Source organism: Drosophila sechellia, chromosome X, assembly GCF_004382195.2.
Source record: "Drosophila sechellia strain sech25 chromosome X, ASM438219v1, whole genome shotgun sequence".
Taxonomy (NCBI): domain Eukaryota; kingdom Metazoa; phylum Arthropoda; class Insecta; order Diptera; family Drosophilidae; genus Drosophila; species Drosophila sechellia.
In genome coordinates, this window is record NC_045954.1 from 18,775,257 (window position 1) to 18,789,845 (window position 14,589).

General features: G+C 49.8%; 3 protein-coding genes across 10 annotated transcripts; 1 reads left to right on the forward strand and 2 right to left on the reverse strand.

Annotated features, from left to right (window-relative positions):
- Window positions 1-68: 68 nt before the first annotated feature.
- On the reverse strand, window positions 69-11,709 carry LOC6614888 (mediator of RNA polymerase II transcription subunit 12). Of its 8 annotated transcripts, none has more exons than XR_004362662.1 (7): window positions 11,282-11,709; window positions 4,591-4,735; window positions 2,562-4,522; window positions 1,972-2,123; window positions 1,662-1,904; window positions 1,245-1,280; window positions 69-776 (listed from the first exon to the last, which is right to left on the reverse strand). XR_004362662.1 is itself a non-coding variant. In XM_032726271.1 (7 exons), the coding sequence occupies exons 1-7, from the start codon at window positions 11,310-11,312 to the stop codon at window positions 770-772; spliced, it is 2,493 nt and encodes an 830-aa protein (XP_032582162.1). In that variant the 5' UTR covers window positions 11,313-11,708; the 3' UTR covers window positions 69-769. The 8 variants fall into 8 exon arrangements, 2 of the variants coding, with proteins under 2 accessions (XP_032582162.1, XP_032582163.1); XR_004362660.1 differs by having other exon boundaries at window positions 1,052-1,280; XR_004362663.1 differs by having other exon boundaries at window positions 1,052-1,280; window positions 1,744-1,904; window positions 11,282-11,708.
- Window positions 11,710-12,116: 407 nt separating this feature from the next.
- LOC6614889 (nucleoporin Nup35) lies at window positions 12,117-13,442 on the forward strand. Its single transcript, XM_002039270.2, has 2 exons — window positions 12,117-12,400; window positions 12,460-13,442. The coding sequence occupies exons 1-2, from the start codon at window positions 12,250-12,252 to the stop codon at window positions 13,317-13,319; spliced, it is 1,011 nt and encodes a 336-aa protein (XP_002039306.1). The 5' UTR covers window positions 12,117-12,249; the 3' UTR covers window positions 13,320-13,442.
- Window positions 13,346-14,404, reverse strand: LOC6614890 (glucose-induced degradation protein 8-B homolog). The gene is made up of 2 exons (XM_002039271.2): window positions 14,104-14,404; window positions 13,346-14,043 (listed from the first exon to the last, which is right to left on the reverse strand). The coding sequence occupies exons 1-2, from the start codon at window positions 14,219-14,221 to the stop codon at window positions 13,484-13,486; spliced, it is 678 nt and encodes a 225-aa protein (XP_002039307.1). The 5' UTR covers window positions 14,222-14,404; the 3' UTR covers window positions 13,346-13,483.
- Between the last annotated feature and the right edge of the window lie 185 nt (window positions 14,405-14,589).

Below are 14,589 nucleotides of genomic sequence, written 5' to 3' on the forward strand. Positions count from 1 at the left end.
AAGCATGCCAATTACAAATATTTCAACCAATTTCAATCTATATCGATACCATTTAAAAGACAACGATATGGTATTTATGTTAAAAATGTTTTATTCTGCTTGCGTTTATATCAATAAGTAAAATCATTGTAGTATCAACATATTTAAACTGTGTGGTGTTTTTTTTCGCGGGGGACACAAGTGGGTGGTCCCCCTTTCCCACTTTTCGCTTAACCGCTAAAACATAAATAATTTATTTCACTTAATTCACTAAGGCCACTTCCCAGGCAGCACTTTACAAAAACTTCTCAAACTTTTGTCGCACAACACTACAAAAAAAAAAAATAAGTGGGTCATACAAAAAAAAACAAACACAATACTTTCGGATAATTTCAATCAATTGACAAGCAAATCGCGTCAATTGCCAGGATAAACATATAGTACAATTAATTTAGTTCTGTTTAGTGTGTGTGTGTGTGTTTGTGTGTGTGTGTGCGGGGGGGGGGGGGGTGGGGGAGGATTTCTAAATGAAAAAGTACGAATGCTACACACAATAAAATATCAATATAGATTTTGCACTCCTTAAGCCTAACTGTTTTACGCGTACACTTAGTTTCCCTCTTAGCAATACGTTTTAGAAAGCACTTGAATTTTGCTGTTCGCGGCAAAGGCAACGTGGTGTTTCGATTCGTTTCGACTCAACAGCCTCCGGAGCAGCCTCCGCAGATCTTCACCAGCTGCTCTGCGACAAGTGAACCGGTTGCTGTCGACGGCCAGTTTGGCTGTTTGTTTAGCCGCTGCAATGCAGAACAGATCATCCGGTAAGTATAACCAACAGTGAGCACAAGGATGTTGGGTGAGTTGGTAGTGGGGTTGGTGGGTGCGGGTGGCGGGAATCTTAAGCTGTAGGGGATTAAGGGGCGGGAGTACTGAAAACCATCGACACAACGGCGCAGCAGGCAAGCGAAAGGGAAAGAGAGGGGCCGAGCTGTTGGATAGAGACAGAGCGAGTTGTTTGAGAGACAGCGAGAATGGGGTGAAAAGTCAGTGGGTCATCGGTGCTTCTTCTTACTTCGATCCCGCCTCAGTGGTTCCTTCACTTCTTTCTCGGCCGGCGGTCTTGTTACTCGTGTCTCGCAGTTCTGGTTGTCGTTGTTGTTATTGTTGTTGGGGGCTGTTGTGTTGTTGGTGGTGATGTTGTTGTTGTTGGGGATTGTTGGTTAAGTGTCTACTTAAATGCAACTTGCAGCATGCGCAGCACTTACTTTAGAAAGTCATTCATATTGATGTAATTTTTATAACTAAATAAAAAGAAATCACAAAAATGCATTCGGTTAAAAGGAGAGCCAAACAAAAACGAGAACAAAAACAAAAACAAACAGAGAACATCGGTGGGTGGCTTAATAACGAGTGTGGGTGGCGGTGGGTGATGGTGGGTTGTGGGTGGAGGTAGTTTGGGATTGGCAATTTGCAATTGGCAAGACACGGGGTTAATAGAGAAGGGCATTCAGATCGGAGTAGGATTGTTCATATTTATGGTGAATGGCAGTGGACGGAACAAAACAAAAAAATTATATATATATATATGCATATATATCAAATTCAATTCCCATCCAGTGGGACCCTAAATTTTGATCAGCAGGGGGGCGGGGCTGTTTGCTATCGGCTATCAACAATCCTACCGGCGGTCAGGGTCATGCAGTTGGTTAGTGGGTGGGCGTGGCTCTCGTACGAGAGGACGACCAGAACGAGCAGGTGCCGTACCTCTTGGCGGACGTGGTGCGCGAATAGGGATTCTGCAGGATCTTCGGGTGCGTCTCCATCACGCGCAGCAGCAGGTTGTCCAGATAGTCCTCCAGCTCCTTCACGCGCTGCCGCTGCAGCAGAGCCTCGTTCTCCATTCCGTTGGCAATTAGCATTAGTTCCTGCCGGTATGCAATTATATGAACAACTTGATCACAGGCGAGGTGTATGTATGACAATGCCACTTACCTCACGCGACTTGCCCTCGTATTTCTTGGCCAGCTGGGCGGATATCTCCGAGCGGCGATCCGCATGCGATCCCGACTTCTCGTGACCAATTATGATGCGCTCCGTGGACTTGGGACTGGGCGAGTTGCTGTCGTTGTCGTTGTTGTATTTATCTGCGAAGCAGGGAAATCAAAATTGGTCAGTCAAGATACTAAGGAGGAGGCGCGCGGATGAGGGAGGAGCTAAGGTGGTTAAAACTCAGATGCAAATTCACTGGCGGATGCGAGAAACACAACGGAAATAACACAAAACAGCCAAGGGACAGACAAGGAAATTCAGACAGGTGGGAAAAGAGGTTGACTAAAGGGGGATAGGAATCGCCTCGAAGGAGAATGACGCGGCAGTTGACAGCGTAGACTGGAAGTTAGCTTGATTTTGGATTCGGTTTCGTGTGCGCTTCGCGATCCGCCAGCCATTATGCCATACTCCCCGACCGCCGCCTGATTTTTTTTGGAGTGGTGGGGAATTGCAGTGATTCAGTGGTTTGGTTGCTCTGGATTTGGTTCGGTATCGGTATCGGTTTCTGTTTCGGTTCGGGTACATCAGCTCACCTCGCTTGTTGCCGTATTTGAATTTGCCCAGTCGTTTCTCCCAGCGATCCCCGCTGCCTCTGCCACTGCCATTCGTCTGGAACTCCTTGGGCGACTGTTCGGGCGTTAGGAAGTTGTGCTCCGGCTCTGGCTCTGCCGTATCCAGCGTTTCCTCCGGCTCCTGCTTGGCCACGAGCTCCCTCGCATGCTTAAGCTCCTGCTTCTCTGGCACTGGCTCCTCGAGGGATGTGGATCGCTTGGCAAAGCTCAAGAGCCGTTGGTCTTCTTCCCAGCGCTTGGCCTCACGCCGCTGCTGCTCATCCATCTGCAGCTGCTTTTGGCGCTCCTTCTCTTCCTCCAGCTCTCGCTGCATAGCCTCCTCTTCCTCGCGCAGACGCTCCTCATTCAGACGCAGCTCCGCCTCCAAGCGGGCATCCTCCTCGGCACGCAGTTGCCGTGCAGCCTCTTCCTTAGCCTTCTCCTCCTCCACCCTCAGATCGGCCGTAGCACGTGGCTGCGGTTTGGGGCGTGCTGTGGGAGTGGGCGCCGGCTTCTCAAGCTCCACTGTTAGGTCTTCCAGCTCGGGCTCATCTGCAAAAATAGCAGTGCTGTTTCGCTGCTCGTACTTGGCGAAACTAGCGTTGAAGGTATCAAAGTTGCGGTGCTCCACGTCGGGGGAGAAGAGCGACGATGAAGTAGCCACCACTGGCTCAGCAGAAGCAGTAACAGTAGCAGCAGCAGCAGCAGCAGCAGATGGAACTGGTAGAGAAGCCGGCACGGGTACTGGTGGGGGAGCTGTCTGCGGCGGATTCTCGACGTCGTCATCGCTATCCGAACTGGACGACGAACTGGACGAGTGCAATGACGGCGGCTCCTCGACACTGGCGGGGAGTGGAACTCGGTCCTCCCAGCTGCGGCGTTTCAATGAGTTACTGCTACCGATATCCAGGTACTTTCCACCGCCATACAACTTTGACGCCCACTCGTCCTTGTCGCTTTCCACCTCGGCTGGCTTCTCCTTTGGCTTTTCCCGCTCCTGACTCCCGGCAGCCGGCTGCTCGTCCACCTGCGACAGGGGAATGCGCGGTGGTTTCGAGGGAGGCGGCAGGTTGCTGGCATTGCCGCTGGCGCTGGCGTTAGCGTTGGCGCGGGCGTGGGCACGAACACTGAAATCTAGCTCAAGCTGTTCCATCTCCGCGTCAATGGACGCATCCTCATCGAGCGTCGCTGGCAATACCGCTTGCTTACCTTTCGCGCTGCCGCTTCCGAAGCCACTAACTCCGTTGTTCAGCAGGGGCGATGGGTGACGCGGCGTAAAGTTGGGCGTACCGACTGACGGCGGCTGCAGGCCGCTGCGTTGGATGTTAAGTGAGCTGCCGGAGCTCTTGTGCGAGAGGTTGTCGAACACGAACTCGTCCTCGTCCTCGCTGATCACGCCGGGATCGGCTTCGCCCGCCCGCTGGCCGCCACGTCGCCGGCCACTGCCACCATTCTGGCCCCTGCCGTTGGAGCTGTTGGGCGTGCCCAGGCTGGCGAAGGAGCCACCGAAGGAGCTGCTATCGTCGGCGCCCGCCTCCTGGTTCTTCTTCTTGCTGCGAATGTGCAGCTTGGAGCTAAGCGAGCCAGCCAGCTTCTTGATGCCGCGCCGCTTCTCGCCGTTGCCGATGGACAACAAACTGCCACCGACTGAGCTGGCCAGCTGGCCAATGGAAGACTTGTGCTTGTCCTTCTTGCTGAGATCGGTCAGCGAGCCGGACTTGACCACGAAGGCGATGCGCACCTCCAGCTCGCCGCGCTCCTTGTTCTTCTTCTCCTTGCCGGGCTTGCTCTCCAGCTTGAACCACTTGGCACGTGGCCGGTCATACACATCCATCTCGTTGAGCGGCAGCGTCGCCTGACCGAGGAACTCATCGATGCCCAGATTGTTCCTGTGCAGGCAAGTCAAAGTGAGCTCGGCGCGATTACCCTGATCGGGAATTTTCCTGTGCGAAGGAATGAAGAATACTTGAGCATCATGCAGAGCAGAAGGAGATGTTAGCTCTGAACTTACAGTTCGCACTCCTCGTTCCAGTTGACGCTCGTCTCGGCCTTGTCCTTGACGGACGTCTGGTACTTCTCCTTGCCCAGAGCAATGGTGACGAAACAGTTGTTGGTGCCATTCTTGCCCTTGGTGAGCAGCCCACGCGCTCGCTGCACTGTAATGGGATAGAAATGTGGGAGAGATTAGAGCGTCGTTTAGGCGGCTTGCTGGGGGATTTGAGTCACATTCCAACGCATCGACAACAGCAGGAAGTATGTGAAGGTCTCTGTTGGGCTATCCAAATATATCGCTTACATTCGCAAATAATTTACGCCAAGCTTAATGATTAATTCTCACCAAAATAAATATGAGTGTGATATTTTCGGCCTCAGCTTAATGTGACAAATGGGGAGCGTGGGGAACAAGAGTTCGGATCATGGAATATGATCTGGAAAGCAAATGCCCAGATACATAAATGTATCTGGAGGAGTCGGCCGCCCAGCCGGCCGGAAACAATGCTGGGATTGAGAGTTTGGGATTGGCGTTGGCATGGAATGGTATGGGATGGGTTGGGATGCGAATCGCGGTTGTGTGGTTTGCGTGGTTGGCGTGTCGGCGCTGTGGCAGTGGCTTTCATATCTGCCGGATGCTCTGGTCGGGCTCTCGAGGTCACGAGGCGCTCGGGTGAAACTCGAAATTTGCTTTTGGGTCCGCTGGACGGAGCATCGGCAACATTATTTAGCTAGTGATTCACTCGAGCGAGTGGCGACAATCGCTGGCTCAGATTCGCATTTTGCGTTGGTTGCCTGTGGTGTTTGTTTTCTGCTCCTATTTTTTTCGCGTATACCTCGGCGCCGTCTTCGATTCCAGCTCACTGCTGTGTTTCGGATGCACAGCTGCCGGAAGTGGAAATTGGAGTTGGAATCGGAGTCGAAATGTAAATGGAGACGAAATTAAGTCATTGCCAGAACGAAACGGAACAGAACCGAAGCCCGCTGATCCAACGGAGGCATCTATTTTTGGCTTGGCCCGGGCTACAGGTCATTCCACTGCCCAGATGTTCATCACCCCACATGTGGAAATCGGGGGACAGAGACTCCGACTACCTCCCTCTCCTGCTCCTCTCCCGGCAATCGCCATTCATTTCGATTATTCAAATGTGATTGGGCACTTGCACAAAGTCTGTTTTTCGAAATCCCCTCCAGCGTTTCGTAATGCCAAAAAACAAGAAGGAAAAGTAAAGTGAAGAGAAGAGCAGAAAGCAAAAAGAGTTGAAGGGAAAGAAGCAATTACCGGGCATAAACAACGAGGCAAAAAGTGAAAAGCGTTGTCAACGAAAGGCGGTGAAAATTGACTAGAAAAAAAGCGGGAAAGCGCAGAAACAATGGGCCTGGCCTGCAGATTTGTGCATCATTTTCGGTGTCTTGGGTTTCGATTTCGGTTTCTGTTCGGGTGCAAGTGCCACATCTTAGGCCTTTTCCCGCCCCCTTTTCCACCGAGTGGGCGTCTCATAATTATTATCGCATTAACAGTTTTTGCCGTCTGCATGCCTGTAAGCCAATTTGAAATGTTTTCCGCTTCTTCTGCCGTGCCGTCGCTGACTTTTCCCGTTTTCCCTCCACTTTTCGTACCAATCATTGGGGCTAAAGACGGGGCAGCGCCCCTGGGCTAATATCGATAATCCAACGGCTTCCGAAGATCAATGAGTGGCGACCAAAGCGGAGCAACCTGCTCATCTGCAGGTCGCTCTGGGCTCGGTTTTTCTTCTCGAGCTAATAGCTGATGGCTAACAGAGCTCATGGACGGAAAGATGGATGGCCACGAGTATGGCTGTCAATAACCCGCCCGGCAATTTCGTGCAGCGGTTCATGCAAATCCGCCCAGAGATCGATGGACTCCTCTGCCTGATTGCCACCGTGTCCGTCTGTCTGTCTGCCCAGCCAGTTCCCCTTCATAACGCGACGATGGTAATGGTAATGGTGGTGGTGGTGGTGTTTTGCATGGAGGGGCGCCCCAAAATAGAAATGCCAAATGCTAAATGGCAAAATGGTAAGAAACGAAAAGCAAAATAAAGCAAAAAACAAGGCGGGCAGCGCCAAAAAAAAAAACACAACCAAAACCAAAAACCAAATAGCAATCCACCAACGGCGAAACCGTTAAGTTGGTCCGCTTTTATGGACGCCTCTCGAAACTAATGACGCTGCCGGCACCGTGGGCCAAAGGTGATTCATTTTGGCCACTCTGAAGTACCATTTTCGCCTCGAAAACATCATAATTTGCGCCCACTGTGCCGCATTTGATTTTCGCCTGGCGATGCTCAGCATGATGTGAGCACCAAGTGCCCCCGAGTGCTTCGATCGGATTGAGAGGCGATAATAGAAGCAGTGCCAAAACAGAAGCACTTTTCCTCCCAGTTGCTCAATTTCGATTTAATCACGTGCAAAGGGCGGCGCAATTCATTTCGATTCAATTCAATTTGTATCAGCAGAATGTCAGAAGTGTACGAGTTATCTATGATATCCGGCAGAAGCGCAGGGCAGGATCTACCGGTTGGCTTACTCATGGCACTGGAACTCTGGAACATGAGTCACCTGTGCTCGTGGCCCAAATATGCCGCCGAATATAACGGCTGGCTTCGATGCCAAAAAAGAGAAATCTCTCGTTGCTTGCCGATCGATGCTCATTCGATTTCGATTCCGGGCTACTGGAATTTGATTCCTGACATTGGTACGTGTGCACGTGGGAGTAACTGAAACAGATGATTAAATCCCATTCAGTTTCTCCCATTCAGTTTCTCCCATCCTAGTTTACAGTCAATTATGGCTAAAAGCCTCCGTGGCGAGGCAAGCAAACAGGCGGCTGCACCTTTGTTTTTTGTTTTATGCGACCCCAGAGAGACAGACGGCCGACAATAGAATCAACATATGCCATCGCATATTGTTGACCTTTCTGACTCGCCACTACATGTGTGTGTGTGTGTAAATGCGAGGAGGGAATGGGAGGAAAGGGGAGAGGTCAACTTTCGGGTTAATTAATTTCAATGAAATCATTTCTCGGTGTGCCTTGGCTTGTTTGCTTGATTTCCCGGCTGCTTTTCTGGTTTCTGCGGCCGTGTGCAGTGCTTTGATGCTCCACAGGTGACCATTTCCATTTCCATTTCCATTGGCATCTCCATCCATTTCCCCCCAACATTTCCCAAAGAGAAACTATGGAATGAAGTGATCGCACAAGTCAGGGGATTATGTGTGTGAGTGTGTGTGTGAAACCTAATTGGCGGGCCCAATCCCCGCCAAGCTACAGATACAGATACAGTGCATCGCAATCATAAAAAAAAAACGTGAAATTCCCAGCACGCACTTTCATGTTCCACTTTTTTTCAGCTCTCGCACTCTTTTTTTTCGGGGGCGGTGCGAGGGCGTGGCCAAGTATATACACAGCAAACTGCTAGTCGAGGCCAATGCTCCTTGGGGCATGGGCATCCAACCCCGCATGCTAATGAGCCACTTGCTCGTGCTCCCATTTCGGAAGACAGTTCTTCTCGAGCCTCACTTTTGGACGACTCTTGCCCAACGAGTGCGCCAATCGAAAGATTGAAGGGTTCATGGTGCGGAGTTCAGGGTTATGGGTTTCACCTCTGTGATCTACCACGTGCTACAAGCTCACCCAACTGGGGGCCAATCCTCCTCGCCTTTATGGCCCCGCATTACAGCACAGATCCCGTTTGATGAAAAGCATTAGCAACAATTAATGTTGCAACTGCAACATCGAGCAGGCAATGCAACATTACACACATATGTACATACATAAGTATGTTGTATGTACATACGTATGTGTGTGTGTGCGGATCGTGCGAAAATGCGAAAATGTGCAGAGGCGGCGATCAAAGTAAACGGTCTATCAATGGGATCCCACCATCTTACAGCGGATCATTTTATTGTTATGCATAAACAATTTCTTTCTCGCAAGCATTGAACCCACGAAGCCGTGCGATTTTGAAATGGAAAACAGACAGCAGAAGACATGAAACACAGTTTTCCCAAACGAAAGGCGATTAGCATTTCAGTTGCAGTTGGCTTCTGTTTGCCATGTCATGTTTTGAATATAAATGCCCCGCTGGCTCAAAGAATCCGAGATTCCCAGCATGAATATTCAGGGGAGGATGTGCTCGGGGGTTGGGGACTGGTGACTGCTGACTGGGGTTCGGCAAGCGCCGGAGGAATGTTGCCACTGGCCAAGAACTGGAACTGGAAAATAATCAATTGCAGACCCGCGATGCGAAGAGAGTTTCGGCCAGCGATCCCATCCAACGCCAGACCTGTTTTTCTTCACTATCCACCCTCCCTCCACCCTGCTCATAACCCGATCCCATCCGATTCATCCGATCCGCTTCGGTTTGTTTGGTTCTATTCTGGCTAAATGGGTCGGGCAATGGAACGTAACTGTTTCGCATAAGTGCATCGATGGAGCCGCATTAAAACGGTCTCACATGGACGATGGCATTGCGGACGACAGGGTGCGGAAGAGGTGGACACAATCTCAAGACGCCATCTGCCCGCTGACGTGACCAGAGGTGATCCAACTTCAACTACAGTTCTAGCTACAGCTCCAGCTCTTATCGCACTGATTTCCTTATCGATTCGGTGATAGTAGGGGAAATACAGTAGAAGCTGCCATAAAGATCATTTCTCAATTTAATTAGAAGCTCTATCTTTTAGTCCAACGACTTAAAATCTTACTTTAAAGGTTCAGAAGTGTAACAGATTACTGTGTTATTTTACACAGTAGTACCTGGTTTCCCTGTTAGCGGGTATTCACTGTGCCACCACCATTCTTTATCGATAAAAAGGGCGGTGTGGTCCGCTCTGATTTTCACTGCAACCGCATAAAATGCGTTGCAAAAAACCGAAATGGAAATGAAAAGGAAAATTAGGCGTTTGTTTTGTTTGGGTCTGCTTGGCTGCCCGCCGCTCATTGCACAATTTCCCGCTGAGGAATTTTCATTTTCAGGTATTTTAAGCATTTATTCAGTAGGTGTGTCCGTAGATGTGCGAGTTGGAGTAAGTAGCCGAGTAAGTGAGTGGAGTGAGTGAGTTAGTGAGTAAGTGGCGGCCAAGAATTTACGGCTAAAAATAAGGCACGCAATGGGCCAATTGGGTGGAGTTCGCAGTCGATAAGGAACTCTCCCAGACTAAATGGTTCCCTAACAACAAGCCATTAATAAGAAGGTGGAACCGCCAGGTGTTTGCTGGATGATCTAACAGGGGAAACGAAAAAAGCACACTGAAAGAAATTCGCTGGCATGCAAACCTGCATGTAAACATGCTAAACTCAGATGAATTCTTAATTTAACTAGCAAATCTGGTACGTAAAATTCAAATCTTCCAGCAGTGCACTAATTACAAAAAAAATGGGCTTTTAATTAAATATTTGAGTCCAGAATTTCCAATTCTACAATATGGGTTAATACTTTTACATTCCGCTTTGAAAAGAGAGAATAATAAAGGAATCCTTTTAAATCACAATTTCTCTCTGTGTGGGAACACTGTGTCATTTCAAAGGAGCGGGAACAGAGTGCTCCTGAGAACAGCAGCGAAAACAGCTGTTTCCAAAGCGTGCGCGCTCATCTCATTCTCATCGCCAAGAAATTGGCAAATATTGACAGGTGTATTTATGTGCGTGTGCATATGTATGTATGTACATATAAACTTAACAAACAAGGCGAAACTCGGCGAATTTGGGAGAGCCACACGGCGATGATTTGTTTGCTCATTCGCCGTGACGTCAACGGCTCTGGGTTTTAATCGCAAATTGCTGGAATAAAACACTGTGCGCTGCGCAAATATGCAAAATAAATGAAACGAGCGAATTGAGGCAAAGAACGTACTAACTGATAGCGGGGCAAGTTCAAGATCACAACAAGCTGGATCCGTTCATGTCAATGGAGCCCAGAGTATTTATCATCTTGATTTGAGTAAATTCCACGCAGCTCTAGATTGAACCTTAACTCGTGACTCATTTACTCATTTGGCCGCCAGTGGCCACTATTGCACTATTGGCAATGCTAGAGATATGAAAATATCTATGCTTTGGCTTTCAGTTATTTGTTTCCATAATCACCGAACTGGGAACAGCAGAATGAGCGCGCTTTGTGTTTGTCACGAATTTGGAATTGGAATTCGCGATTTCTCATTGACACTTAGCCCTGAAGAAAACGCAAAACGAAAACAATGGCAAAGGTAAACAAGAGGCCCCAAAACAAGCGCCACCATGGGCGTAAGCTAAGGAATGCCAACGGGGGAAGGCGGTGCAAATACATAAGCGGAGCACTTAGCATGAGCAATTTTCTAGCAATGCGATGAGTAAGTGCGCGTTCGAGCAAGGGAATTATCTTATCAGCCAGAAAAGCCTGATAAAAAGGCAATTGCTGGAGTCAGGAAAACACAAGAGAAAGAGCAAGAGGCAATGGCAAAAGGAGGAAGCGCGCGGTGGGCAAAAAGTGAAATTTCGAATTGGTACGTCTGCAGTAAAAAAGCAATAGCAACAACACGACCGTCATGACAATATTTTAAGCACACACTAACACAACCGCGCAGGCCACACACCCATATACACGCGGCACAAACGAGTTTAAGTTTTAATGCGATTTATTCGCCGTAAAAAAAATCAAAAAAAAAAACACAAATACTTAAACGGGTGTCCCCCGCTTTTCGCCCCCACTTACCCGTTACACTACAGTGCGTCGGACTCCACATGTCACCCTGTATCCCGTTGATCAACTCGCACTCTCACGCTCTCTCCCGAACCCGATCCTTTGCTGTCTCGCTCTTGCTGCGAAGGTCCTGCCTTTCGTTTCTTCTTTGTTGCCTTTTTTGCAATTTGGATTGTTGTTGTCGGGGTGTTTTGTTTACACTAATTGTTGTGTTTGTTGCTCGCACACTGTGATTTCTTCTTATTGTTCTCAGTTGCCAATTTAATCACGCGCGACACGAACGAAACGCCAGGAGAACGTAGTGTAGTCTAATGTAAAAAAAAGAAAAAAGACGGAGACGCGACGCGTGATGTTGTTGTTTCGAAGGTGGCCGCTAGAGTGCCCGTTTGGGGGAAACGAAATGTGCCCAGTGCCTGTCGGGGAGCTGCAAAAGTGCAAGTTGCGCGGCGCGACTGCGAAGAACGGCGTATTTCGTAGAGGTGGAGAAACATCGATATTTTTGGCGAAAAACATCGATGTTTTAAAAAAAAACAAAAAAAATGTATCTGCATATATGCATATACATACGTGCAACCGTGAAAGCCTTATACGGGAGTTAGGAACTAGCTTGTCAGATATTTATCCATCTCTTCCACGACGCCCGACAACACCACCACAATTCACAATAAATTTGCAATATGCTATTAATAATTGTATTGAAAAATTTTGAAAATTAATTTATACTTACAATTAGACACTTTTGTCCTACGATGCGCAGTAGAAATGGAAAAACATCGATGATTCCTCGAAATACATCGATGCTTGTGATTTTTCTAAAACATCGATGTTGGCATCAATCCATCTGTCGTATTTCGATACAAGCCCAGTCCGGTCGCACTAACCGATTACAGCTGTGGCGTCCTTGTTAATTCCACACATTTTCATTTTTTGCTGTTTCTTCGTGCGTTTGTCAAATCTTATAATTAATATTCAAATTCGATATGGAGCCAATGAATCTGGGCAGCCCGGTCAACAGTCCCGGCTCCAACCAGACCCAGTATCTGCCACCTTTCCTGCTCGGCGATCCGCAAGGTATCACGCCGCACAAGAACACGCTGTCCCCGAAAACCGGGCGCTCTAATATCAGTTTCGGTAAGTAGCCGGCATTAAGCAACTCATTCGCATTGGCTATATTAACACATGCCCTGCAGCCACCTCGCCCGGCGGCAGCAGTCCACACGAGCTCAACCGCACCGCTCTAAGCACACGTACTCTGTTCGCCGCCCAAGGAGGCGGGTCGATGGGTCCCAATGTCTCGCACACGGTTGTGGGCTCCAACAGCTCAACGCCCGCGCACGGCCAGTCGCACAGACACCACCAGACGGGGCCGCCCACCCAGGGACTCTTCGACTCGCTGCGCGAACAGTCCGTCACGCCGAAGAAGAAGAACCATCTTGGCATGCTGCAGTTGCAGTCGCCGAACCAGAGCTACCAAAGCAGCTATCACACGAATGACTCGTTCGCACCCATCAATGCCACCAATGCCTCGATGCGGGCACTGTGCTCGCCACTGGGAGCCACTGCCTCGCCAGCTGGAGGCCTGAGTACATCCATGACAGCGGGCGGCAGCTCGCGCATATCCGACTTATGGGTTACCATCTTCGGGTTCCCGCCGGGGGCCAGCTCCATGGTGCTGCAGCACTTCACCGTCTGCGGCACCATTGTGGACGTGGTGCATGCCCCGCAGAATGGCAACTGGATGTATGTGCGCTACTCCTCGCGCATCGAGAGCGACAAGGCGCTGAACTACAATGAAAAAGTCATCGCCGGCAATGTGATGGTGGGCGTGTCGCGCTGCACGGAGCGCTCGGTGCTCGATAAGGAGAACATCGGATTTGCGGCCAATGCAGAGATAGGAGATCCCCCCGCCAGTCCGAGTGTGATTCGACCCTTTTCCCAGCAGTCGTACAAGCTGGCCCGCAAAGATAACATCATATCGCCGATGAGCGATGTGCCGCAGAAGAGCTCCGGTCTGGTGAACAGGGCCATGGACCTGATATTCGGCTGGTAAGAAGGGTTGATGGCAAGTCGGATGGATGGATAGATGGAGTTTCCGGCTACTTATTTAATAATTCACTGCCTACATCCAGCATACATACATATACATACTTATTAAATGGAGATATAATAGCAATAGCATTAGCAAAAGAAGTCGAAGGGGGTGGCGCTGCCCTTCTACTTGGGCTCCAGGTGCGCCGTCTCCAGGTTCTTCATCTTGGGATAGCTAATGGAACGGCTGTCCAGCTTGGACTGGGCCCACAAGATCAGCTTCAGCAGGAACATCATTTTGGGCGTGGAGTCCTCGCTCTGCTCGCAGCGCAGGATAGCCGAGTTGAGCTCGCTGGCGATCTTCTGGCGGTACGACTGCTCCAGCAGGTCGGCGAAGGGGCTCTCCTGCGGCTTCTCGAAGGCGAGCAGGGCCAGGGTGCGCTCCAGCTCGAACATGGCCTCCTCGCCGGACTCGGACAGCTTGCTCTGGGCGAAGGACAGGGCCTCTTCCACCTTGCCGGCGCGTATCAGCTCGATGAGCTGCAGCTGCTGCAGGTGGAAGAACAGATAGCGATCGCTGCCGAGCAGCTCAGGATGCAGCTGGTTCACCAGCTGGGTGGCCTCCTCGATGCGGCCCGCCTGCACGGCTTCGCGGATGAGTATGCGCCCATCGAGGCTGCTCAGCTCCACGCTGGGCTCCAGATCCGCCTCGTGCTGGAACTTCTCGGCGGCCTCCTTGAAACCCTCTGTGGATTAGCCCTTGATTAGATGCTCGCTTTGGCTGCGGGTTGGTGACCCGGGCTCACCTGTGACCAAGTAGTTCATGATCAGGCGATTCATGTCCGCCTGCTTGAAGGGAAACTGCTCCAGGCGCTGCAGCCACTCCTCCTTGATGATGGCCTCCGACTTCTCGTTGTAGCTCATTTTCTTGCTCTTGCGTATTTTGCCAATCTTGAGGCCGTTTTTCCAACCGATCTGCGTCGAATTATGTTTACCAAGTCGTCTTTCCCGCTTTTCCTAGCCCTTTTTATGCGCTTTTATTGTTTACTAACTTTGCAATGCACAAATGACGCTGGAAATTTTCTTTTCTTCTGTTCAGCGTGACCAGAGTGCTTTAGCAAGCGCAGCCTGGTCACGCTGTTTGATTGCCAAGAGGGCGCGAATTTTGAAATCAAACTATCGAATGTATTACGCGAACTATATTTCATTGTTTATTATTATTGTAGCGAAGACACCTAAAACTTTTTATCTAAACTGGAAGCTGGCTTAAACTGCTTTAGTTATACCAGTGA

Coding starts and splice junctions, on each gene's coding strand:
- LOC6614889 (XM_002039270.2), top strand. CDS start 12,250: ATGGAGCCAATGAATCTGGGCAGCCCGGTCAACAGTCCCGGCTCCAAC. Junction 12,401..12,459: donor GCGCTCTAATATCAGTTTCG/GTAAGTAGCCGG, acceptor CATGCCCTGCAG/CCACCTCGCCCGGCGGCAGC.
- LOC6614890 (XM_002039271.2), bottom strand. CDS start 14,221: ATGAGCTACAACGAGAAGTCGGAGGCCATCATCAAGGAGGAGTGGCTG. Junction 14,044..14,103: donor CATGAACTACTTGGTCACAG/GTGAGCCCGGGT, acceptor GCTAATCCACAG/AGGGTTTCAAGGAGGCCGCC.
- LOC6614888 (XM_032726271.1), bottom strand. CDS start 11,312: ATGTGGAGTCCGACGCACTGTAGTGTAACGG. Junction 4,523..4,590: donor TGGAACGAGGAGTGCGAACT/GTAAGTTCAGAG, acceptor TCCTTCGCACAG/GAAAATTCCCGATCAGGGTA. Junction 1,905..1,971: donor ACGAGGGCAAGTCGCGTGAG/GTAAGTGGCATT, acceptor GCATACCGGCAG/GAACTAATGCTAATTGCCAA.